A 25946-nucleotide genomic window follows, 5' to 3' on the forward strand; every position below is an offset into this window, starting at 1 on the left:
AAGTTTATTGCTAATTGACTTGATCCGATTTGGGTCATGGGGAGCAGGAGCTTATCCATGCAGGCTGAGCATTAGCCTGAAGCAGCAAAAACAAGTCTGCAGATTATCGCAGGACCGCCGGGCTGAGCAGGCCATCTCCTGCTCTCTTTGATACCTACGGGGAATCTGGCATCTCTAATCCCTGTGATTTGGCCATCTGAGGACATGCCCCTTTGTCATCAATTGACAGTCCTTTAAATTTCCATATGGGAATGTTACAACTACTGATGCTCATGAATCGGTTCAAAGCTATTACAAGTGAATATATTTTCCATGTTGTTATTCAGGTTAACATAATGATGGACCACATCAAAATCTGAATATAAACGTACGACGTGCGTTTTTGCTTCTCTCTAGGTGTCTCCTTCAAGTACACGCAGGATCACGAAGGAGAAGAGGACACAGCGGTGGACCTGAAGCTGTACAGTCACCGCTGGAGACGATGGCTTCCCCAGAAGCAGCATAGCACAGACAGCAACAGAGCCAGTCAGGAGCAGGACCAGGAGCTTGAGCCCGATGCACTCCCGGGACCGCTGTCGGCCGAGGACACGGACAACAGCTCACATATCGAGGTAGGTTGGAGCTTAATAGAAGATTTGGGGAAGTCCTCTAGATCATCTTCGTCTCGTCTGTGCTAATAATTTAATGTGGATTAACATGAGCCAGTTCTGTGCCTCATCTGATGTTCTGAGCATGTTGACCATGAACAACTATTGACAGTACAGGCGGTGTAAATAACAAAAAAAAAATTTTTTTTTTTTCTTGTTAAAAGTCACAAAGAAGCTAAATTGGTGCTCCAAAGTAACCAGTGTAGCAGGTGTACGTCTTCTTCCTGCATGGGGCCGAATACCCTTTTCACATGACCTGAAGGACTAGAAATCAACCTGGTGAAGCGGTTAATGGAGCAGGGTTTGTATCTGAGAAAATAAAAGGCATCGCTTGTGTCCCCTTGTTACGGGGTTTTGCTGGGTTCATGGGCCCCGTGGCGCCCTGTCATAATGATGGCGGCCGCCCAGGCTAAGACAGCTTGTTAAGCTTTCTGCTGTGGCTTGTAATCATCTCAGGTGCCCCCACGTCTCTGAGGGGGGCTGAGAGACGGCTTTGATCATCAACCTTCAACAATAACACACTCATCTTACACAAACATTCATATCACACAGCTGTAAACACGCCTCACATCCACAAGAGCACAATTAGGTGCATGCATGCACCAGAGCACCAACATCCTGTTGTTCCTCCTATTATTACACAGAAAGACCCACAACAGCCACTAACATGTTGCAGACATGAAAAATGTCCTCATAGTCAAAGGTTCCAAGTTCTTCAGCCCAGCAGTAAATTAAACGATTATTTTCGTTCTGAAGGAGGAACTGAGTGTCCATTTCTCAGTCTGTCACCAATCCACATTTCATCAAATATCTCCGACGGTAAACAACATTCCAAGCATAATTTGTGTTATAATCCATCTTCCCGCAGCACCGGCCTTCCATCAACATGTTTAGTCTTTTTCAGTTAATTACTGGCTCCAAAAGTTCCTTTCTTGTCTTGAAGGTGCACAGTTAAAGGCCTGATTTATGTATTTTTAAATGCAAAAAGCAGTTGGTTCAGATGAAGGATACAGGCTTTAATGTAGGGGAGACTGACAGCAAACTCCCGTGTAATTTATTGACCATTTAGATAATTGTTCATGCCCAGCTGGACAGGATACAGCCAGAATATTCCATGCAGCTCTTCCTCCATACCGAGTGATTGACCCTGGCTGTTTTCTATCACATTTGAAAACGCGTTTCTTTCCAGGACTCAGCAAGGAGAACTTGCTGATTCACATCGGCTGTAGAACACTTTAACTTGGCACATGAGTGTCTTATTCCTGAGGCGGATAATTTGTGCACTAACACGCTGTAGACATGTTGTGAGACAGCATTGGCTGTGATTAACTGTAACCCGAGCTCGCTGTGAGACCGCCGACTTGTCTCGTATTTATGGTGCAAAATTGTGAGTGATATCAGCTTTAACAGCAGACTGTCTGACGCCCCGCCTGCCTGAGTCACTGTACCAGCGCTGTAGATCATTAACTGAGACTTAACAGGCTCCCGTCTTCAGGTCACTGTAAGGTAGAATTAGAGGACGTCAGAGCGGAATAAAGGGTGTCGCTGGGTTTAAGCTCAGGGATCACCAGTGCGCCACAAAATGTTAACCCTCTCTGAAATCTGCAGTAAGAGTTGCAGTAAAATACTCAAAAGATAGCTGCGCTGGTAATAACTAAACATTAGATAAAGCAGGCTCGCGGGTGCATTGGCTTGAAAGATGGAACTGAAGACTCTAAAATACAAGGCTGTTTGGTGGCTGCCTTGGATAAACTGCTCTTATCTTTAATGGAAATGGAAGAAAAATGAATGTCTAAACCTGCAATTGGGAGAAAGGAGTTCATAATGCAGCCCTTCGAGCAAAACACCGAAAGAAACAGATCCAGTGCTCCAACAAGGGCAGCCAACCTTTTTCTTTATACTTGATTTATCATTTCTCAACACCGGCTCGGACTGACAAAACACCTGAAAACCTCATCGGCATACCACACAGGCCAACGCAGGGTCCCGACCTCAGCTTGCTTACAGCTGTCAGCTGGCGCCATTTTTGGTCAAGTATTTATAAGGAGCATAACAAACCACACCAACACACATGTGACCGACACTTGTGCGATAAATTTTACAAACCTCTTCTTTTCCAGCGCCTGTATCACATTACAGGATGTAGCACGGGCGAAGTCCAAAGGAACACAAAACTACATGTGTTCCTTTGGAAATAAGGCATATTTGGGACTTTGTTTTCACCAGTGTTGCCAATGTAAGCCCGGAGTGTTCAGGGTATTGTTTGCACAGCTCACTTTGATCTGCAGTAATAATGGTATGGGGCTATGGTGAAGACTTTTTATTGGATGTCAGGGACTTCGCAGCTCAAGAGGCTCTTTGAGGGGTTACAAGCTTCACCACATTCACACAGCGAGGCAGAAAGCAGCCAGCTTGCTAATGTCCAAGACTTCCATTGATTCCCAGTTCTGCTTTTACTCCCACCACGCTTCACTTCTAAAACCTGCAGTGAATGCAAATTTGTTTCACCCCCAACAATCTGATGTTTGTTTTACACTTTAGTTTGCTAGTAGCTTCCAAATGGACCATAGTCTATACGGCTCCATTAAAAAAGAGCACCGAAATGCGGTAAATCTATTTTTTAGGAGTCTCACTCTGATTTTTTTTCTTTATGTATGAAGTAAGCCCTTTGTACCTTTAAATGCAACCACATTCCCTCTGAACACAGTGGGCTGCCTGCAGATCTCAGCAAAGACCAAAGAACACTTGAATTGTAGATCAGGTGCCTGGATCCGTACCTGGCTACTTATTCACCCTCTTCTGCCTGCTTTCAACACCATGTAAATAATGTCAAATGAGTGTTTGTCTGAACCTTTGTCTGGCTTTTATTCAACACTAGTTAGATTCACACTGTTGAGACTCACACACCCCCCCACACACACACACACACCCACCCAACCACACGCACACACGCACACACACACGCGCACACACACACACACTCATTAATGCGATAGAGCTGGTGTAATTGGCAGGAGATGGAGGGAAGACATGAATAATGCATCACAGGTGTTATCAGCTGATGAAGAGCTGCACACACGAGTGATGCCCCCCCCACCCAGCTTTAATTTCATCTGACTTTTCACTTTTCTCTGTATGTGTGTGTGTGTGTGTGTGTGTGTGCATGTGTGTGTGGGGCTGCCTGACATGCGGCTTAATCCCAACATATTGAAACATTTATTCAAAGCTCAAACACTCCCAGTGCAAACATGATTTTTTTTCTTGCAAGTGGAGATGTGGTTTCAGCAGAGGGATTACAATTTGACTTTATTTTTTAGCCATTTTTATTTCATTTTCTTGTGCAGAAACATTTTAAGGTCTAATTTCCTTTACTTTAGAATGAAGCTGGGCACAATCCCCTAAATCCATAAGTGAAAAGCTACAAATAATTTTTATTTAGAGTCTCTGAGTTGAGAGGCTATTAAAGAACCAAAAAAAAAATCTGCATCTGGAATTTCATCTGGCTTTTCCCTTTATAACCCGACAGAAATCCATTTGGCCAGACATTCTGTTTCTCCACTTCACACAGGAGATGAAGTTGAGTCAGAATTCTCTTAAGGCCACATTAACCTTCTTCTGAGACTGTAAATATACAGCTGTAAATTCCAGGTATACCAGGAAAAACAGATATACCAATGTCATTAATATATGTACCGTAATCTAAATTATAGATGGCTATTATAGATGGCTTGTTGTGTGTGTGTGTGTGTGTGTGTGTGTCTGTGTGTGTGTAGCATATAGCTGAAATATAAGCAGACTGTAACATAGGTGCTGAATTTTACTATACTGCACCGAGGGCTGGATTAACCCAGAGTACTGTGTGCTGCTGCTCATCAAATGTTTGCAGATATTCAGCATATGAAACATTTTCATGTCATACAGGTATTTTCATTTGCAACTAATCATGTTGTAGCTTAGCTTTGCACGATACCATCACCCTCGTAGCTCGCACCGAATCAGCCCGTCTCCTCAGTCAGAACTGAAGAAGCCTCGTGGATACAGGTGAAAACGTGGCCCCTCACACTTCAGAGCACTCTTTATCTCTCTCTGCACTTTTCCATAATCATCTCCCAAGAAAGAAGAAAACATCTTGTGTTGATTAGGAGGCAGTATGAGCGCCTTTCGTTGGTTCGTCTGCTCCTTCTTAAAAGTCCCCTTGTTTTCTATTCTAGACATAATGTGCTGATTGAAACAGCCCAGAGGGCCATTTTCTCCCTGACACAATTTGTCTGCACTTGTGATAAAAGGCTTCCAGCAGGCTTTGTCTGAATTAATCAAGCAATACCACCTTAAACGACTGGCTGTTATTAGAATGCTTGATATTTATCATCTTGTGGAGGCTTTAGCAATCCATAAACAGGCTGGATGGTGTGCCTTTTTTTACAGTGTAACTGTCAGAGCTAAATTCAAAAACAAAACCAAGATGAAAGGTTGCACCCAAGTGTCTTTGCCTTTTTATGGTGTAGAACAATATAACCAGAATATCAAAGTAGTAAGCGATCACGCTCAAGCATTATTGACCTCCTCCTTCCTTATTGGACAGAAATGGAAAACTACAAGCATTAGGGAAGTACCCAACATGGATGGCCTTCCTTTTTTTGTACAAGAAGTAATGAAGTCAGACAGGTTCCACCCACAGGGTTCATGGAAATCTGTAAAGGCTTCTCTGGAAGATAATATGATGCAGGTTCCTGATCAGCAGAGGCAGTTGATTCATCCATTGTCTTGTTTTTATTAGATTATTGACAGAGTTTAGGGTGCTCCATGAAAGCAATACATCTAAAAATACAGGCACTCCAATCTGCAGATATAAAAAAAAACTGCTAATGTCATTGATTTTGGACATGCCAAGGGTTTCATCAGGGTGATTCTGGTTTCCTGGCAGTAAAATTAACCCCATTTCCTTTGTTGTGTCCCCCCTTGCAGGAGGACACAGACCACGACTACTACACATCCAAAACATACAGTCCGACAGATGCGATGAGCAGGGACTTGTGGGTAAACATCGACCATATGGACAAGGAAAAAGTGAAGATTCACGGGATTTTATCCAACACTCACAGACAGGCGGCGGTGAGATTTGCTTGGTATCCAGTTTGGCATCATTTTTTAGGATGAGTTTTTTGTGGTTATAGATGTTTGGAGTTTTAAAGATACTGATCACAAAGTTCATCTGACTGGAACCACAGACCTTTGTAGCATTCAAATGAACAGTCGCTGGTGAGGGGGTGAGGGGATGGAATAGGGCCACACATTGTGGGTTCTGATCCCCTACCTCTAATCTGAAACACAAAATCCAATAACAAGCCAATCAGTTCATAGTAAGCAAGAATTATGACTAAGCTGTTTGGGAACTTCCATTGTGGGATTCGTGCAGAAGGAACTCAAACTTTGCTGAGATTTAGGTGTCACATCATCACCTCAAACAAGGGCAATGTGTTATGACAGGAGCAGACATCCTGAGAAACTGCACGAAGAATGAGGAAAACTAAAGAAAAAAAAATCCTGGCGCTGCTGTCGTCCGCAAGAGAAAAGGTTTTAGCCAATGAAAGAAAATTCAAAACAAGGTCATCACCAGACCGTCGGATACCACTAAAATTAGCTGCTTACCACAGGATTAACCATGATAATCTGTGATCAGGTATAATAGCTGCATATTTACTGGCATTGTTGCAGCGGGACTGTAACGTATCCAGGTCATCCCAGAATAATAAATATACACACCGTCATTTGTGGTGATGTAGCTTTTGAGAAGATTACAGGTTCATGTGGTCCAAGAGCAATTTTATAAGGTTATATTTTCTTGACGACTTTGTAGAATGTGAGTATAATACATTTATACAATATATTGTATTTTTGTCAACTGTATTCTTCTCATCTTTGATTCTGTCTGACTGGGCCGATCTGTCCGTTTCTCCTTTACAGAGAGTTAATCTGTCCTTTGATTTCCCTTTTTATGGACATTTCCTGCGTGAAATCACTGTAGCGACTGGCGGTAAGTGATTGCTGCTCCCACTGTCTCCTTCCAACGGCAGTTATGACTGTTGGTTTTGGGTCTGCCGTTCATGTGGCATATTAGAGCATACACAGACAGAAGTTATTGCTGCGGGGTTGAAGGGAGTCTGTGAAATGAGTCTGGAGTAGAGAGGCTTTTTGGAAATGGAGACGAAGGAGTCGGCATGTGTTCGGAGCATTAGAGAGGGTCGACTGGTACCTGAGAGCTGCGAGTGTGGCGAGTCGGAAAAACAGAAACAAAAATTCAGAAGAGAACCAAATCAGTTAAATAGTTTTCTTGCTGGCACAAACCACAGAAACGAATATGAAACCAGTAACGCTCCATCAAACCGGCTATCTGTCAGTTAGATCTATGTCCTTCACCTCTGTGGACAGATGTGGGATAAAGCAAACAAACCACTCCCGATATTCAGCACCAGCAGCACCGCAGCACACTGGGGAAGGAATGAGCCCAAAGGGTTTGGGCTGGAAACAGGAGTCCCGGTGCCAGCTGGCCTTCCAGACCCTGAACGACGTGGATAAAGAGGCTTGGAGGGGGGCTTCTGGAGACACGTGACACAGCAGACGCGTTTGCCTAAAAAGTGCGGAGCAATTTTCCACTTCAGTCTCGACAGTGAAACCACAACACCCCAACCGGCTATTATCACATCTGAGACCAAAGTCGACCTCGCGCCCGTCTGCTCCCGTGCTGCGTTCAAGTGCGACTGCAGCGATAATAAAGAAATCCTCCCACAGTCTTTTATCATCATCCTGCCTTTCCCAGCTGATCTTCCATCACTGCAGATTGGACTTTTTTGGTTTTCAAATGGCGAGTGATGTGGAGAATGCACCGTCTCCGGAGCTCTGAGGCGCTGACTCCAGACAGATGCAGTGATAAAGCAGGCAGAAAAGAGTCCAGAAGGCAGCTATCTGCGCCTCACAGACCTCTGGGGCTTCTCCTTCATTTTCCTCCCATCCTTTCAACACAGAATAACTTCCTGCTCTCTTCCACGGACCATTGTTTTCTCCATCATCTCGTCAGTAACTCGCTGCATTAATAAATATTAACTGCAAGTAACTATTTGCAGATTGGATTCACGTCCGTGTTTAAACAGCTGCATCCGTCTCAGTAATACACCAGCCCCTCCGCAGACAAAGGATCAGCACAGAACTGTGTCAAACATGAGCTCCTACAATAATTTTATGCAGGGTAGAGTCGCTCTGAAAAACATCTTCCCCTCCAGGAAATTAGTGTTGAGATTGCAACTATTTATGCAAATTCAACAAATCCCCGCTGATTTTGTGTGGCCTTGCAATTTTGTCCAATTACCGAAACTTTTCCACACTTTCTTTGACCCATAACTGCAGACATGAAGACTCGTGTAGCTTTTTTTATTTTTTTTATTTTTTTAAGAAAAGCTGCTACAAATACAGGCAGTTTAGGCCCCAAAACCACATCACTATGTGCATTTTGCTGATAACCCAGTTATATTTTTTGGAAGAACACCTTCAAAAGTGCCTGTAAGACTCCCTCCTGCTCTTTATGCATGTGGCTCTGGCCCCTCATGTAGAAAATGCAAATGTCATTGCTGATATATGGTCTGGGGACCACCAGCTGCATGGAAGGTTCTCCAGCTGTGACCTGGTGGCTGCTGACTGAACCAGCTGTTCCACATTACAACCAGAACACAAACACAAACTCTGGAAAGCCGGAGCCTCACACCGCAAGTTATTACACAACTCATTGTTTTCCAGTTAACTCTCTGCGACCCGTGCTGATTGTTTGACGTCTGGGGGGAATTAAAGACGCCTCGCGATGGCGCAAGCTTATGCCACGCCACCACTTTTGTTGGCGAAACCTAAACACCCATGACAGATCGCTGCCCACCTTTCGCTTCACCCGCCTCTGCACAACCCTGAGAAAAAGGATTTATTCTGAGAAAATTGGACCTAATCCAGACGCTTCCAAATAAATAATGCAGAGAACAAGAAGGATCACTTCCAATAGTGAATATATCACTTCCAAATCACACCAGAGAAAAATCCTCTGGACTGTTGATCTGAAAACCTCCCAGTTAAGGTGAGTTCGTGTGTGGGTGTGTGTGACCAGCTCTGGCTGAAAGCAGGAACTTTCCTGTGAACAAAACCCAGCCGAGCACAGCGGAAGAAAGATCTTGTCTAAACAAAATTTCCAATAAAATGGACCTTTAGTCTTTGGGAGACCGTTAATTCCAGCCTGTGTTTTGCTTGGACAGCGGTACATCTGCACACATAAACAGAACCTGAAAAGAGTGGCCCCGCCCTCCCAACGCTGCTCTACCCAGCTCACTTTTTCATTTCCATCCCTCTCTTTCTGTTGCCCCCCCCCACACACACACACTCCTGTCGTCTAGTCAGCCTGAGGTGTGTGTCAGTGAAAGCCATAATGAATGAATCGCTTCTCCATTAAGCACCCTGTGGCTCCCGGCTCTTTAGTGTATTGAGACGCTGTCTAATTTCCTCTTGACTGTCAAATAAGTCGCATTGTGCTTTCAGGAGTTTGTCAGGAGAAAGTGGAGGCAGCAGCAATAAAGGAGAAAACCCTTTGACATGGGGTTTGTGTACACACAAGTGTGAGCAAAGTCTGAGCATTTTAAGTGGAGGTTTAGTGTTTAAGCAGAAATAAAACAAAGAGCGGAAAGTACATCAAATGAGAGGGATTAATTCATGAAAACACCTTAAAGCTTCTGAACCTGACACTCTAGTAAGTAAGAGAAAAGCAGGAAACTGCAGCAAATGGCCATCTTAAATATGTTTCCAGCACTTTTCCAGTCATACTGCAATATAATTAAGTTGTTCAAACCAAATAAAAACACTCACTTCTTTATTTGATGCTCAAAATAAAAGGTTTTCTAACTTAGAGAAGTTAACATCATTCTTATTTGTTGCCATTAGTGTTCATTAGCATCTCTGACTGATGATGTGGAGTTAGGGCACACATGGGAGGACAGAGGAGAGCTCCGGTCAGATTTACAGCCCTACCATGATGCAAAACTGCCAAGTCAGCATATTTAAAAGCCCTTCAGACTTGCACATCTGTTTCCATAAAACACTAAAATCCTCATTGAGAGCTGCTGCTGGTCAGAGAAACACACAGCCTCATAAAATATAGAAATAGAGATATTTGTCTCCAGATTTTTTGCAGAAAATTGCTTCTAAAGTTTCCTTTTCCTCGTCTTCTCCGACAGGGTTCATCTACACTGGCGACGTGGTCCATCGGATGCTGACGGCGACACAATACATCGCTCCTCTAATGGCCAACTTTGACCCCAGCGTCTCCAGAAACTCTACGGTCATCTACTTTGACAACGGTACCCACGTGAGGCCAGCTGGCTTCAGATTGTTTTTATCCTGGTGATAAAATCCTGCTTCCTCCTCCGTCTCAGTAAACATCTGAATCGTGAGGGGAAAAAGGTTGATTTTACCACCAGGTTCACGCCGACGTGCGGCTCTCTCACTCTCCGCTCCGCTCCTTCGTCTTCTCCGCTGCTCCTCATCCATCACATCAGTCACCGTCGTCTAATCCCTCCGCAGCGGTGACTGACCTTCAGCAGTGGAGCTCATCAGACTTTAACCGAAACGACAGCTTATCGATCCCCTGCCCGTGCTGCTGTCCATCAGTCAGTGTCCCGCCGTCCCAGCGGTGGGGCCGAGCTCGGCGCCGTCCTGGGAGCGTCGGCTGTTCTCTCCATCACACCGTAAACAGAGACGAGCCGTTTGTTCTTGACAGGATCAGAAATCTGGCTCTTTTTGAGCAATTAGAATCTGCTAAATAAAGATGGCTTTTCAAGTGGTGTCACACAGAAAAGGAGCGCTTTTGTGTCACTGATGTAAAAATACCACCGACCTTCACTTTGACACTTTTACCGTGGTGTGTCATCCCATTTAGATTATCACAAATTATTTTATTAATCTATTAATCCACATTAATCCAAAATCTTCTTCCCTAAAGAAGCTTTAAACTCCTCTCTCATCCAATTTTCTTTAAATAGCAATTGACAAAATATAAAATCTGACCGGCTTGGCAAGCTTAAACTCTGGCCGAATGTTGGTAAATGCATAAACACAGCTGAGGAACAACTGCCGACAGGCTCGTAACAGCTCAAGAGCTGAAATGTTCTTTTGAATGGATTTAGATCAGCCTTGCCTGGTTAAATCTGATCAACCTGTTCACAGTCTCAGTGCTTCCGTTTCTCCGTGTGTCAGTCCGGCCCTCCGGCTCTGGTCAAGGAAAAAAAAACAGCCAGTCGGGCCTTTAAAGGTCAGTTTACTGGTAAAAGCCCAAGAGCAGCTTCTGAGACAACTAGCATGTGGCGCTGGCGTCAGTTAGCGCAGTTGTGCCGATATTTGATTGGTGGAAGTAAGATTAAACCTCTAACAGCCTCTGCATGTGATCACAGGTTTAAATGTGCTTGGACTGTACCGAGCTGTGGACGGACTCGTCCGATTGTTTGTTTTGACTTTGTTAAGCTTTTAAGTGAATTAGAAATAAGGCCGGAGTGTCTTCCTTCCACGCTTCCTCGCACACTCTGTATTTTTAGCCCGCAGGCCCCGGAGATAACGTCCACCTCATCTCCTGGTCTCAATGCATCTTTAAGCAGACTTTTATTGAGCTTAACTTGTGCTGACTGAGAAATAACGCCGTGCCACAAGGCAGCACCTCAGCGCCCACGTCTTCGCTCAGATGTTCATTGCTTCTGCTGCGATCGTGTACAGCAGCAACACTTCAGTCTTCCAACTTATTTTTCATCCAGTCACTTCAAATATTGCCAGTTGATGTCAAACGTTCTTGTATTTTCTATTATTTCGCTCTATTTTGTCCTGCCGTTGTTGTGTGCCAGTATTATTGATCGCATCTTGTAAAATATGGAATCCAAACTCCACGTTCCGAGCCAGAGACCATCTGTTCGCGCCACGTGTAGTGTATAATAGGTTTGGGGATGACCTCTGCACTCCCAGAGTGCCAGCAGAGGAGCTCAATCACTTATTCGCACTAGATGGAAGAGCTTGGGTCACGTGACGTAAAAATCAATAACCGGCAGTTATGTTAACAAACCTCTATTGTGGTGGCACGCAGCCAAACCAGCGGCTCAGTCCTGGAAATGGCTTCGACATCAATAGGTTCTCCAGAGTTCACGGTAAATCAGAGTAGTGTTAGAAGTAATGCGAGGCCGTGCTGTCTGCAGGGTACAGCCCAAGGCCCCTCTAGACCGCTGCATATTTAATAAGGGACCAGATCATAGAAAAGACTATTAATGAGCCTGCTTGTCTTTAAAAAATCCACAAGTGCCGCTCCATGATTTCATTTGGGACTGAAGAAGGTGCAGGTCGATATGTCTGATGCACTTAAAAGTGTGATCCATCTCAATTATTTTAATTTGCCTGCCGAACATGTGAAAACACGCCAGTAGGATTAAGCGAAGTCTATCTTTGGACTGCATTATATATACCTTCGATGATAGCTCCAAGCTAACGGTTTCCCAGTTCCAGTGCAGCTCTTACGTAAGGGACGCCTGTCCTACAGCTTCAGCACAGATATCTCTGAGTGTTTGCAGGCTGCAGCGGTTGTTGAGGTTGCGAGTGTTGTTGTTTTTTTACATGCAAGCTTCAGACGATTTTTTAGTTTTGCCTTTATGAAACCTTAAATTTTCTCACTTCAGAATGGAAAAAGTATCCATTCAGTAATCCCTGGGTCCACTCAGTGAAAATATAATCAAAAGAGTTGGATGAATTCTATTTTCCTATTTTAAAAGGACCATCTCGCTCTTCTCTACAGTATGAAAAACATACATTACATGGTGCCAAAGCTTTATTTTCCATCTCAGAACAGTCCCGGCCCGACTCGGTTTGGTCCGTTTGTGCTGTTCCATATCTGCGTTCCTGCCGCCTCACATCTTCACCCAGCCAGCAGTCCTTTCACACCCCATCTGAGACAGTTGTCAACACAGATGTGTTCCTTTCCCCCCTTTAGGAACCGCTCTGGTGGTGCAGTGGGATCACGTCCACCTTCAGGACAACTACAACCTGGGAAGCTTCACCTTCCAGGCGACGCTGCACAATACAGGCAGGATCGTCTTCGCATATAAAGAAGTAAGAAAGCTTTTCTTTATCTAGGATTTCCATATTTACCTCGAGCATGTACGGCTTTTCTGAGCCAGCCTATAATGCGATAATGTTCTTTCTGACATCTCAATAAATAATCTTAATGCACTTTAGGACTATGACTCAACGCCACACTAATCACTAAAAGCCAGATCTCAAGTGCTGGAAGTCAGATTTTTACATCTTTGTCTTGAACAAGCAGCACAAATACTAAAATAATACATTCAGTCCCATTTTTCAGGCTTTTGAAACAAATTTAGCAGTTTGAACCTAATAACCACATTTCATTAGAAGAAATGAATCCACTTGAAGGTTTCCTTTGTATTGAATAAGCATTAGGGATTTAAAGTTAAAGTTACTTTACTCCAAATTGAACCATTCATTCTTGTCTTTCTGACTTTTAAATTATGTGTTATGTTCATCAGGAACTGCTGCTTCCAGCTGTCAGAAAACATGTTTCCTTCTCATGTGTTTGCATGTTGTTAGCATGTTAGCATGGTGCTGATATAAATGAGAGAATCATTCAGTACCCCTCCTAAAACACTCCCTAAATGCTTTCGTGCCGTTATGGAGACAATTATGTGGTCGTAAATGATTCTGGGTTGTTTCATAAAACGCCGATTAGTCTGGTAATCCAGCAGAGATCTAGATTAAAGCAGTGAGGAGGGAACAGTGCAACACAAGTCCAATATTTTCCTCACTGATGCCCTCAGTTTGGGCAGTGTGAGATTGTCGTATTTTTCTGCTTCAGATTCCGGTCGAGGTGTCGCAGATCAGCTCGGTGAACCACCCGGTGAAGGTGGGCCTGTCTGATGCCTTTGTGGTGGTCCACAAGATCCAGCAGATCCCCAGTAAGTCACAACCTTCCCGACGTTGGCGTCGAATGGAAGTTTGTTTTTGAAGACGAATGGAGATTTTCTTTGATTTCGGTGTTGAAGTTGCCTTTAGTGGCTGTCTGAGATTCCCAACCCTCCTCCCTGCCTCCCCCTGTGTCACTGTTTGGAAAATGACTGAGGTCATTGTTTCAGAGTTTCAGTATCTGGTTTCCTTTAGCGTCCACCCTGTTGCTGCTCTCTCAGTAGGCAGCAGGCGGGGCTGTGAGCCCAGCTCCTGAACTGTCTCCCCCATGTGTTTACTTTAAGACCTGAGCCAAATGTGCATGTGTGTCAAACACACCTCTGATTCAACATCTGTAAGCAGAAATGGGCGACTAATCACTAGCTTAAGAAGAGAGCTGCTCTGTGGAGGCACAACAGTATTTCACAATGCAACAGCCTGTTTTCCTTTTATGCTAAATCCCCCAGTCATGGTTACCAAGCGATTGTATCATGAACCTGTTAGTGCTCCTCCTGGACTTCATAAAGCGAGCTGTCTGATGCCTCCGACGCTGCCTGATGAAACCCCTGCATGCTGCCTTTTGGACGTGGTGACGTAATCATGAATGGGAGCAGATCAAGAGGAGTGTTGCGTTAAACATGGATAACGACTGAGAACATCACGTCTTCCGCGAGTCTGACTCCATTCTGCTTATCTGTTCTCAACCATCTCCCCAGCTTTTCGGCCCTGAAAGAAACCGGGAATGTTTATATGGGTGCTTGATTTGAGGAGAGATGAACCGGCACAAACTGGATCCTTGCAGGACCGTTGCCCGCCTCGCCCTCCTTCACATTGCAGATAAAATCCAACCCATGTCAACATTTCCTCTGACTAATCTATTGCAGTCTCTCACGAAGACCCGGGTCATCTGAGTTTATTTATTCCACCAGGAAAGGCAAAAAATAAGCTCTATTTGTCTTTGGCCAGCCAGCTAGTTATGCGCATTAGTCAGGTAGTTACTACTGAGTGAGTTAGTTTAGGCTAGTTATAAACATGTTGCTGTGATGGTGCATTTATGAACCGCCTTGAGCCTTAGATATTTGCATTGTGCAGGTTCATGTTCAGTCTCTGCTGTTGTCAGTGCAAAGGACTCTTCAGGTCCCTTTAATGAGACATAATAGATGCAAATGAAGGCTGAACTTAAATGTTTGAACTCAATTAATTTAATCTCCATGTTCCCCGCTGCAGCCACGGTAAATCTGTCCAGTTTTTCCACCGGCTCCAGCTTTGCCATGAATTTAACACTTTGAACTTTGCCTGCAGGCAGGTCAGCCCATCCGGCAGGACGCTGGGATGGGATGAGATTTATGGGTGTCCTGTGGCCACTGTGTGTAATTAAGCAGTTGGGTAAAAGCACACGTGAAGATCCGAGCTTTAATTTACATTCACAATGCGCGATTGCACATTTATTAGTCAGGAGATTTATCCTTTCATAGCCTAATGCATAATCCTGCCTTCCAGCAGAGGGACACAAAAACAGAACATGATTTCAACATGATTTTACCTTAATTCTGGTTAATTTATTGTTGCAATAGTTTAGAGTTCAACCATCTGACACATTTTAACCACGTCTTCCTAACCGTCCGGCCCATTTTCGGAAAAATCCTGTATTTAGATTTACTTTTAATGGCCATCTCAGAGTAATGCTGGTGTAAACACAGCAGCCTTATTAAAAGTTATTGAAGCCGTGTTTCCGCTTGAGAGGAAATGGTGTATAAAGATGTTTACACGGTTCAAATTAAGCGAGTACTTTTCTGCCCGTCTGCTGTGTATCCATTGTTTATGTTGTGGCTAAAACCAGCCTGTAAGTGATCCTGTTTGTGACTTCCTTCCACCTACAAACCTGAGGTCAGCAAGGCTCCGCAGCCTGCCCACCCAGCAGCTGCCTCTAGCTGCAGATCCGACCTTCCTCTGTCTCCCACCGCGTCATTAGGTAGCTGATAATCTTCTTCCCCGAGGCAAGAGGAAGTCAGGAGCATAGGAGGGTAGAGGAAGGGCAGTTTTATTCTCAGGTTAAACCGAGTGGGCTGGCGTTTGTTGCTTTGATCAGCCGCCCTGTGACTAATCACACGAGGCAGGTCTGCAGGAAACCTACATCCTGGATCCAGCAGAGACGAGCAAATCTACCGAATCAAAAATGCAACATTTTTCCCTTCCAGCAGTCCCGTAGACGGCCAAATCAAGCATTTATTTTCCACTGGTCCACATGAGTCCGAATGTGCCTAATCGATGACTCCATCTTACCCCAGCTGATGCGGATTACTGAGAAGGCAGCCTTTTCAGGGCCTGACTGATACCAGCGCCCAGGGCAAATGGCATCATCCTTTCCCAAACGTGTGCCGACACTGGGACATAAGGGGACGCGGCGATAAAGTGCTGTGGTAGCATTATTTACGACCCCATTCTGCCTCGGGCTCGCTTCCCTTTTCTTCAGGGACCACTTGTCCCAGTTTTTATATGTCGGATGAAGATTTGTAACAAACTCTCCCACTCTTTTACTTTATTTGCCATTTGTCTAAACTACAGACGTGAGGCGGAGGACAATCTATGAGTACCACCGCGTGGAGCTGACGAAGACGAGGATCACCAATTCCACCGCTGTGGAGATCACGCCTCTACCCAGTAAGACTTGATTGCAACAATCTCCGTGCATGCAGGTTTCTGGATAAGTGCGGTTTGGTAGATGGTCTTAGCTGCTTTTCGCTGCTTCAGAATCGTTAAGGCTTCTCTTCACCTCCACAGCCTGTCTCCAGTTCATCAGCTGCAGCTCCTGCGTCTCCTCCCAGATCAACTTCAACTGTAGCTGGTGCCATCGGCTCAACAGGTGGCATGTTAACTCTCCAAAGACTCCCGACTCATCACACTCCTCCACTCACAACATTCAAAGTCCTTGGTGGAGCAGAATGCATCCAATTTCCCAGCGTGCAGATTAACTCAGTTATTTTCTGTCCAACTTAATGTCTCTTAAATGACTATATTAGCCAGAGTTCCCCATCAGGAACCAAATCCTTGGGAATATTTGCATAGTAATATTATTTATAAAACTAATGAAAGCTGCCGCTCCATCGATCGCCCTTCCCATCCCTCTTTTGCCTCTGGCTTCAGTAAGTGTTTGAGCTGTTAAAGGAAGCGTGTGTTGCTCCCAGCTTAACTGGGATCCGTGCTGAAACTCCACCAGCAGCACAACGGGAACATTTGACAGAGGTCGCCGTCGAGGCCGTCAGTGGCTCGATCGGCAAATATTAATCTGCTCGCTCGTTTTAACCTCATTGTTTGTTGAGTCATGAGTTTGAGTAAAAGACAGAAATGTGCAGCACTTTTATCCGCTTAGCTTTGTTCTTTGGATTTGAGGCCCCTCTGCTCTGCACAGTTCGAGTAATTTAGCCCTGAAGCGAGCTTCCTCCCAGCCTCAGCGAGATATTGTACACCCACAGCAATAATCACATTAAGCTGCATTTTAATAAGCTTCCTAACTGTGTTAATGTCTGACCATTCAGCCCCGCTCTGCCCTTGGGATTCTGAGCCACTTCCTCTGAAAACACGGCTGAAACTCACGCTCATTAAAACCAGTAGCAGCCTGGTCGACTGCAGGGTTAATGAAAGGTGCTGGCAGAGAAGAGAGAGCAACCCTAATGACGTTTTCTGGCAGTAAATCTGCCAGTATGAGCATGACGCCTCTCATATGCTCAGTTCCTGCTGACATTGACTTGTTTGTTGTTGTTATGGTGCTGGAGGTTAATAACTTAGGTCCCAGAGGAAATACAGATGTGCCTTTTTTTACTGCAGCACACAAAAACAATTTTAAATATAATTAATTAATGGATCTGGAGAGATGAATATTTAATGTCTTTGTCATAAATCTAATGCTGCCATTAAATTACCCATTAGATATATTACATTTGTTTCTTTTCTCAACTGTGAGAAAGGGCCAAGGATGAGCTTTTTATCTTCAGTTTAAGCAAAATTCTGCGTGAACCCTGCAGGTCGATTCAGCAAATTTTGATGCGCAACAGTCCTCACTTTAACAGAATCAGTAATAACTCACATAATGTTCATTATAAAGAGGCTTTTGCCTAAAAATGCAGTTAAAATGCTCCACTTTCTGCCATTTTAAATACCAAATACCAGTCTTTCTTTGATTTCATTCTAGAAAGTGGAAGTTATTTTGTACCGTTTGGCCATTAAATGCGTCACTTCTTGTTTCTGCTCGCTGGGTTCACAGAGTGTGAGGGAGGTCTGAACTCATGCCTTGTTCCACTCAGATATATTGGCTCTCTTCTGGGGAGATGAGCTGGAGAAAAGTGGAGGATTAAGCAGAAGAATCTGTCTGGCCTGGTCGACCAGATGAGCTGAGAACTAAAGCAGTGGGATGACCACAGAAGCAGAAGGATGAAACTGACCACTACTGCTCAAAATTGTATCAGCCTGCACATGTCGTACATGTGCTGAAAAAACGCCTCTCAGCTCCTCAGTTAAACTTGCACAGCATGAGCGCCATCTAACAACCGTGACAGGCTGATGGCGAGTTCCCCAACAGGCAGGAAGTCATTTTGATCCATTTACAGCGTAAAGGATTAGCATTTGCCTCATCTCAGCGCCGTCTTCCTCTTGGGGTTATTGGAAATCTTAGAGCGTGATACAGCAGCCTTATCATGAGGAGCTGTGACCGCTTGAATTCCCCCTCAGACGCTCTGTCCTCATGCAGCCTGAGCTGCCGTCTCTGAATTTAAAATGCCTTTAAACCATCCTGTGTTTCTCATCTCTGCAGATGTTCCAGCGGCTTCGACCGTCACCGGCAGGACTGGGTGGACAACAGCTGTCCAGATGAGGTGTGTCTGGATCTGCTCGGCTCCCCTTCCCTCATCTTCTTCCTGACCACTTGTCTCATGTTGCAGACGAAGGACAAGATGTGCGACGTCCCTGACACCACGGTCCTCTACCCCGTCACCACCGCCGCCAAAACCACGCCCAGGTCCAGGGAGGTCACTGCAGGCAGAGACCTGCCCTCCACCTCCCACCCTCCCACCAGTCTCCCCACTGAAGGTTCGGTAGAAAACCTGCATCCAGATCTCAGACTAGCTTCTTCCTCCAGGTTGATGCTACATCGTTCTCCCGCTTCCGTTGAACGAACGAGAGGAAATGTCACAAATGCTGGTCCACTTCCATAAAAAGGAAATTCATTCCACTCGTGGAGCAGTGCAGAAAGACTAGCGCTCACGTTTGTGCGCTTATCACAAATCTTTTATTCCTGCACAAACCCAGAGTTCAGGTTAATGTGAATGTTAGCCTTCAGTGTTTGGCTGTGAAGGCCACTAATTTCCCATCCTGGAGGATGAATATAAAAGTAGGAAAATAGATTAGAGCCCTGGAGGGACGTGACTTGACAATCATTTACAGATTTAGTGGAAATTGCCCAAGTGGATGAAGATATTGAGGTTTTAAAAACTCCTTTTAACTCCTTCTCTATCCGCGTGCAAACGCCTAAATTAAGATTAAGAAAAAGAAACATGGATTTTACTTTATTAGATAATATTTACAGGTGAAAGAAATAGCCCTTTCTGACATCATCTTCGGTCACAGGCCAATGAGAACGCCGCCAGGCATTTAAGTTTGGCAGTAATTGCATTAATCCTTAATATAACATACGTGCTTTAAACCATGTGGGCTGTTTGCCTCCTGGTGATCAACACACTCGGGTCCTGACGATCATTCAGTGGTTTTATTGTTGTCTTGTATCAGAATGATACCTCCGACGATCTTTATTGTCCATCGTAAATCGAACGAGAGGCGTCTTTGACGTGTTGCTCCGGGTGTAAATGTTTAAGCCGAATGTGCTCCTTTGCTCGTTGACAGTATGAAAAGATAAAACTGGGAGATAAATCTACAGGTTATGAATTTACCTGGATTTGAAAAACAATAGGGAAACCAGCTTGTTTGGCTGGTTTATTTAGATTAGAACTGGTGATTTGACGATTTCTTTGCCATCAGAGTTGCCATAAAACACATTTAGGTCTGTTTTCAGAGAAAACTGACTGTGATGGGCTTTTAAATTGACTGAGTGCAGCATCTGTAAATTATTCCACTCTTTGGTACACATCCTTTGTTTAAGAATTTACCAGACTTCAATCTGGATTATCATCACTTAATTCCCACAAAGAATGTTCAGCAGAGCTGGATTTAAAAAGGAAACTATCGTGAAAACTGCTACATATTCTTTTACGTAGCATGGACTCTTCTCCATTTCTGATTCTCACCTGTGTGATCAGCTAGAGAGGTGAAAGGTCAGAACAGAGAGCATTCTGGGTAGCTGAGACCTGCAGCAGGATGACAGGCTATAGTGTCCGATGCTCTTTTAGTTCTAGGCTAGGATGCTAGTTCTAGGACACCATTTCTTTTTCCTCTGCTTCCTCCCTGTTAATGCAAAGCTCAAGTCAGCACCAACATGTCAAACTCTGCTAAATGGACTTTATTTATATACCAGTAACGTATCGACCACTCAGAACCCTTTATAACATGTTCCAGCATTGACACACACTCGACTGGAGAAGACATCAAGAGCACATCACTGTCCAGCATCTTTCCTTCATAATAAATCCTTAATTTCGTGTCTCCCCTGCAGAAAGACGGGGAATAAATATAGAACCAGCGCGACAGTTAATGATCACAAGTGATTTCAGCAATTTTTCAAATGGCGAATGCAGCCCTTCATCTCAGTGCCATTGCCATGGAAATGCCAGCATATGGAAATAAACCAGGCCAGATGAGTCCTTCAACCATCTCCGCTGCTCATATATGAAACTATTCAATACCATTGTCTTTAATAATGAATTCCAGACACCAAAACGTGGCTGTCTGCAATCACTGAAATGATTCTGGGGTGTGTGTGTCCCTCATCTACATAAAATGAACCCTATGGTGTGTTTAAAAGTCTGCTGTTCTTAGTAGAAATGGGTCACGCTGCATTTCCATATTTCACGTGCAATTAACTCTAGACAGCGTTAACATATTAAATTATGCAGCCTGCATCATTATATCCAAAGCATCAATTTTTAATCAGATCTTTAGTGTAGTAAATTCTACTTTGGAAGCAAAGCAGCAGCTAATGATGGAAACCCTCATGTCTCATTTAGGCCTTTGGAGAGGTATTTATATTGTCAGAGACTCAAAAACAAACTACAAAGAGAAATATTGATTACTGTGTCTGACACATCTCTGCTTTGTCTCCTCACAGACGACACCAAGATCGCCCTACATCTCAGAGACAACCAGGGTAGGCGGCCCATTCCATTAGTCTCCCCTGTTTAGTAAAAACTTGATGTTTTAAGTTTAAAATGTTCAAGGCTTGTGTCTAATTGTGAATTACAGCTGTGCTCTGCCTGTATTGTTGGTTAGGAGTGTGAGATAAGGATTAAGCGCTGGTGTCAATGCTAAGCTTTGCAGCTTGGCAGGATTTCTGTTGGTCCCGTTGGACCTTTTCTCAGAAAATTATGTATTTTCATTGTTGTGTGAGAGCTCTGCTGCCTGTCTGGGTTGGCTCATGGGACCAGTGCTAACGCATAAAAGATGCTAATAAAGCTCCAGTTTCTGCGTCCAGACTTTATACATGAGTGTTTTTATAATATCACTCTTTCAGCTGCAGTAGACAGGAAAATAATCGAAATCTGTATCATTAGTTGGGAGATTTTATCAGTTGCTAGTCTATTCCCGAGAGTAGATCTTTGTTAGCATGCCGACGACTCACTTGTGTAGCTGTTGTATGTGCACGATTTAGACTGGAAACAACACCACAATTGCATGTATAATGATGTATTCATTTTAATTTATCAAAATACAGTATTTGTTTTAGAATTGAAGTATTACCGCCACAATTACCACCATTTAAACCACCAAGCGTAAGATCGTGCCTGCATTACTTATGTCTGCCGCCAGGTGTCACTAATGAGAACCGTGAACATGGCCGAATCTGACTGTTGCTACTTATCTTCTTCCTGCCCCAATCCTGTATCCAGCAAGGGTGTATTTCTCCATCTTCTCCATCTACATGTTTTTATATTCTTAGGTTAATGTTGCCTAATGGGAAATAAACTGGTGTGCAGCCCCGTGCCAACATGACCAGTAAAGTGAAGCTGCAGTTTACAGGGACCAGTCCAGACCTGCCTCAGATAGCATTCTGTTAGCTTTTAGCAATACTACAACGAGCTGTCATGTTTTTGTTTTTTAAAAATTGATTGTTTATTTGTTAAACCTTTGAGCTTTGTAAATGCAGCTGAATTTAAAAAGCTACATTTACAGCCCTCCAACAGAAAAATTGAATAATGAAAACAAACAGAGCTTTTTGTCTGTTAAATGCGAAGCCATTAGCAGCCAACCACAGCCTCCAGTTTAGGAGAACACATAATGGTCACTCAGACTTACGCAACCGCACGCTGGCAGCAGCTGACCACGCACAGCGGATGGGTTTGATTACCGCCTGGTTGTTCTGTGGGCTGGGAATCAATGAGAGCTGGGAGAGAGGCTGGTTGCCTGCCAGGGCCGACAGCAGCCACCACAGCTAATTACAATCTGATTGGAGCTCAGGGAAGAGAATCACACCCATGGCGGTGTTGAAAAGATACTTGTGGGTGATGTGGAGGGAGGCAGATGATGAGGGCATCATGTATCCACAAACACATCATTAGTTTCTTTTGACACTTTTATTGTTCAGCTGAATTGCTGGTGAAACTTCTGTTTGGTGTGTGAAAGTCATGTCTTCCCAAATGAAAAATATCAGTGACTTTTAAAGAGAGGACTCGGAGTCTCACTGAAGGGCACGATTATTCTGTCGTCCTCGTGTAACGCCTCGCTTTGATTGAGCTGTTATCAGGATGTACAGCCCAGTTTGCCTCTTATCAGAGTCATTGCTGATGTTGGTCTGAGGCAAAATGCTACAGAAATCTGTAGTTAACATGCATAAGCTGCTGAAGCAAATATCAGCAGTGAAAGTGTCACCCTCCTCCTCCCCCTTGTTCATTGTCTTGTTCAAAACCAACATAATTTATGTCCAGGCCTCATAAGGTTTAATAGATGAAGGGCGATTGTCCCCTTGTGGTCATCAGAGGAACTGCAGTCAATTTATTTAAATGTGCTAGGATTGGCTCATAGCTGGTTGGTGTGTGTGTGTGTGTGTGTGTGTGTGTGTGTGTGTGTGTGTGTGTGTGTGTGTGTGTGTTTCAGTGATGCCTGCAAACAGCGCCGTGGACAGGATGCCGGGTACACACCCTCTGCACATCGGGCTGATCCTCGGCATCCTCTTGGTGACGCTCATCATTGCCGCCGGCGTGCTGGTCACCGTTTACGTCTACCACCATCCGACCTCTGCGGCTAGCCTCTTCCTCATCGAGGTGAGATCCAAATATCAGCCCATTCGATCCGTTTCTACTCGGACCGTTTATCGTCCCGGGCCATTTCACTGTTTGCTTTATGTCTCGAAACCAGGACTTATAAATATGCATTGTGGGGGAAAGGGGTGGGGGGGGGGGGGGGTGGGGATGGAGGTTGTTTGTGTGCTGCTGTTCAAGGTCGTTCTTATTAAGGTCGGAATCAAAAGCAAAGCTGCATTTTCTGATCAAAGCAATTTCCTTTGAGGTTTTCCAGCCTAAAGACGCATGCTCTATACATTAATTATTACGTGACTGTCACTGAACGCATCGTCCCCGCGTGTCCTCTACAGAGACGCCCCAGCAGGTGGCCCGCCATGAAGTTCCGCCGGGGTTCAGGTCACCCCGCTTACGCAGAGGTTGAGCCAGTGGGCCAGGAGAAGGAGGGCTTCATCGAGTCAGAGCAGTGCTGAGGGAAGAGGGGGGGCGCCAGTATCCCCGACCCTCGTCCACCTCCTCCCTCCTGCTGCCTCCCAGCAGGGACCTTTAGGATGAGCTCGGCGCCACGTTCGGACGGAAGTCGGCCCTTTCTGACTGGACCAAGCCACGAAGTCCTGATCCCAAACTGACAAAGCGGGACCAGAGGCCGGGAACATCGTGGATGCTTCGAATCCAGCTGCCGGGGCTGGATTTGGGTGGGTGGGGGGAATTATATGATCTATTTTCCAAAACAATCCAGAAGATGTGAAGAGGTGTTTCCACTCTGGTCGGTGGGTTGTCCTGTGTAGGCCTCCTTGTATCCATCAGCCCCCCCGATCAGCGTGTTTTCCAGAGGCATCGGCACATGTGTACAGACCCTGGCTGCTGCTCCTCTGTCCCATCACAGGCTTTGAGTTTTCCAGGAGGCCGCGGCGCTCCCGTTTTGTTTCTGGGGATAAAAAGAACCTGCGGGCTTCTCTGTAAGGGTGACGGGCACAATCTTGATTTCTCAAAATCCATTTTAAGCCTTTTCTTTTTAAGCTGTGCTGTTTTTGTACCTGATTAGAGTTTGCACATTTCTTTTCCATGCATATTTTTTATTTTTGCTCATGTGGTTCCAATGCAGAATGACAAGACAGGTGCTTGTGAGTGTGTATATTATATTTTCTATAGGTACTGTGTGTTCATGCAGAGAGCAGCCTGCAGTGTGACCGGCTGCCTATTTGAGCGGGCTCGGAGTTGAATCGGATTTTTGTGAGCCGGAAAGCGCGCACACACGCGCGCGCACACTGAGTGGGTGGAGTTTTCCTTGATTTTCTCATCAGATTTCCTCTTGCAGTATTTCCCCACCATTAAATATTCCCACCATAAATCATCTACGGATTCAGGTAACCCATGGTTAATGTCTGTTGCATAATTGTTATGAGTGGCCTTTTTTCCCCTCTATTTTTTTACTCAAACGTGAAGCTAATCAGCCTAATTCACACGCTCATTCATTCGTGTCTTTGCGCCAATGATTGTAGTCAGAATCAAATAAACCCTGGAATTAGACAGAAAATGTGCAATATCGATGCCGTCATTTCCAAAACAATCAGATTTTTTTTTGATGCCACACCTTGTAGACTTTGCATGAAGACCAAAGACTAATCAATACCTGAGCTACAGAGGTACACGTGACCTTTGAGTTATAAATTCCAATAGTTTGATAGATCTAAGCCCCGTCCCCACATCTAAACACTTAAATCTGAGATCAAAACCTGGGAAAGTGTTAGCAAATCCTGTCACAATATACGTTTGATTTTGCTTAGTAACTGATCTAAAATTGTCCCGAGGCTACTTTTATTGTGTATTCAAGATCTTGTAACCATTTATTCTGATCAGTTCCTAAATAAAACATTGTTTTTGTTGCTTATTTTAGCAGTGAATTCTAAACAATCAAACCTCTAATGTCCAGTTTCAACAGTCACAATGAAAGGATGCCATTAATTCTTAATTTGTTCACATCAGCACAACCTTGACTGTACGTACAGTATTGTCACATTTCCAGCTGTACGCGAACGCAGCAATGACAAAGACGCGTCACAGAACGGAAGGTATTTGTCGCCACCTCGTGGACAAACGGCAGAACTGCACAATACCCGACTGCACGGTCTGCAACCTTTTCAAACCTTTCCCAGTTATCTTTGTTATTTTTAATGATTTGTAGGATAAAAACATAAGACTGTGCACCACCAAGGAGCGGGGTTTAACCTTACATCAGTTGTTGACGTCACTGAGTGTTTCAAAAAGACGAACCAGGAATAACATCTTAATCTTCACCTTTAAAGATTAGAATTTAGGTTTTGCGATATTAACACCAAGATAGTGACAGTACATGTAAAAGAGACCTTTGTTTTATTTCTTTTTTTCTCCTGAAAACACAGATATCCCCAAATATCATCTGTGTGCGATTTCTGTACCTGCTGTTGTTTTTGGTTACTTTTGAAATAAAATCACGTTAAATGAGATGATTTGAATAGCAATTGCTGTTTTTGTCACCATCGGCGATCTAAAACTCGGTGAATGAGAGAAATAAAGCTTCAGAGACAAAAGGTTTCAGAAGCAAACCAAAGCAACCGAATAAATATTTCTTTCCTGCTTCACTCTTTAGATTCACTTGACACGGCGTTTCACTGCCATCTAGCGGGGAGATTTGGGAACTGCACACACACTGTGACAAGAGACCGTCTGACCCCTTAGATATTAAATCCCTGATTTTCAATGGTCAGACGATGCCTGGTGCGTCCACGTCATTCTAAAGTGTTATATGGAAAGCTTCCTCGTTTTGACAGCAGCTAAAAAAAAATCCGACTTGATTTAAACTGAAACGCCACCGCCAGATGGCAGCAAATAGCGCGAAGGTGGTTCCGCGATT

At 44.3% G+C, this 25946-nt stretch overlaps 1 protein-coding gene across 2 annotated transcripts in view; it reads left to right on the top strand.

Annotated features, from left to right (window-relative positions):
* The window catches only part of plxdc2b (plexin domain containing 2b), a 42946-nt gene extending 17409 nt beyond the window's left edge, over positions 1 to 25537 (top strand). The window contains exons 3-15 of one of the 2 annotated variants that reach the window (XM_011607987.2): positions 397 to 611; positions 5613 to 5759; positions 6612 to 6681; positions 9908 to 10030; positions 12691 to 12809; positions 13573 to 13672; positions 16224 to 16319; positions 16440 to 16521; positions 18466 to 18526; positions 18593 to 18740; positions 20929 to 20967; positions 22911 to 23077; positions 23407 to 25537. In XM_011607987.2, coding sequence (XP_011606289.1) covers positions 397 to 611; positions 5613 to 5759; positions 6612 to 6681; positions 9908 to 10030; positions 12691 to 12809; positions 13573 to 13672; positions 16224 to 16319; positions 16440 to 16521; positions 18466 to 18526; positions 18593 to 18740; positions 20929 to 20967; positions 22911 to 23077; positions 23407 to 23526 — 1487 coding nt within the window. In that variant the 3' untranslated portion in view covers positions 23527 to 25537. The remainder of the gene's footprint in view (positions 1 to 396; positions 612 to 5612; positions 5760 to 6611; positions 6682 to 9907; positions 10031 to 12690; positions 12810 to 13572; positions 13673 to 16223; positions 16320 to 16439; positions 16522 to 18465; positions 18527 to 18592; positions 18741 to 20928; positions 20968 to 22910; positions 23078 to 23406) is intronic. The other variant, XM_011607988.2, reaches the window with a different exon arrangement.
* Positions 25538 to 25946: the final 409 nt, after the last annotated feature.

This window comes from Takifugu rubripes, chromosome 10, assembly GCF_901000725.2.
Source record: "Takifugu rubripes chromosome 10, fTakRub1.2, whole genome shotgun sequence".
Lineage (NCBI taxonomy): Eukaryota > Metazoa > Chordata > Actinopteri > Tetraodontiformes > Tetraodontidae > Takifugu > Takifugu rubripes.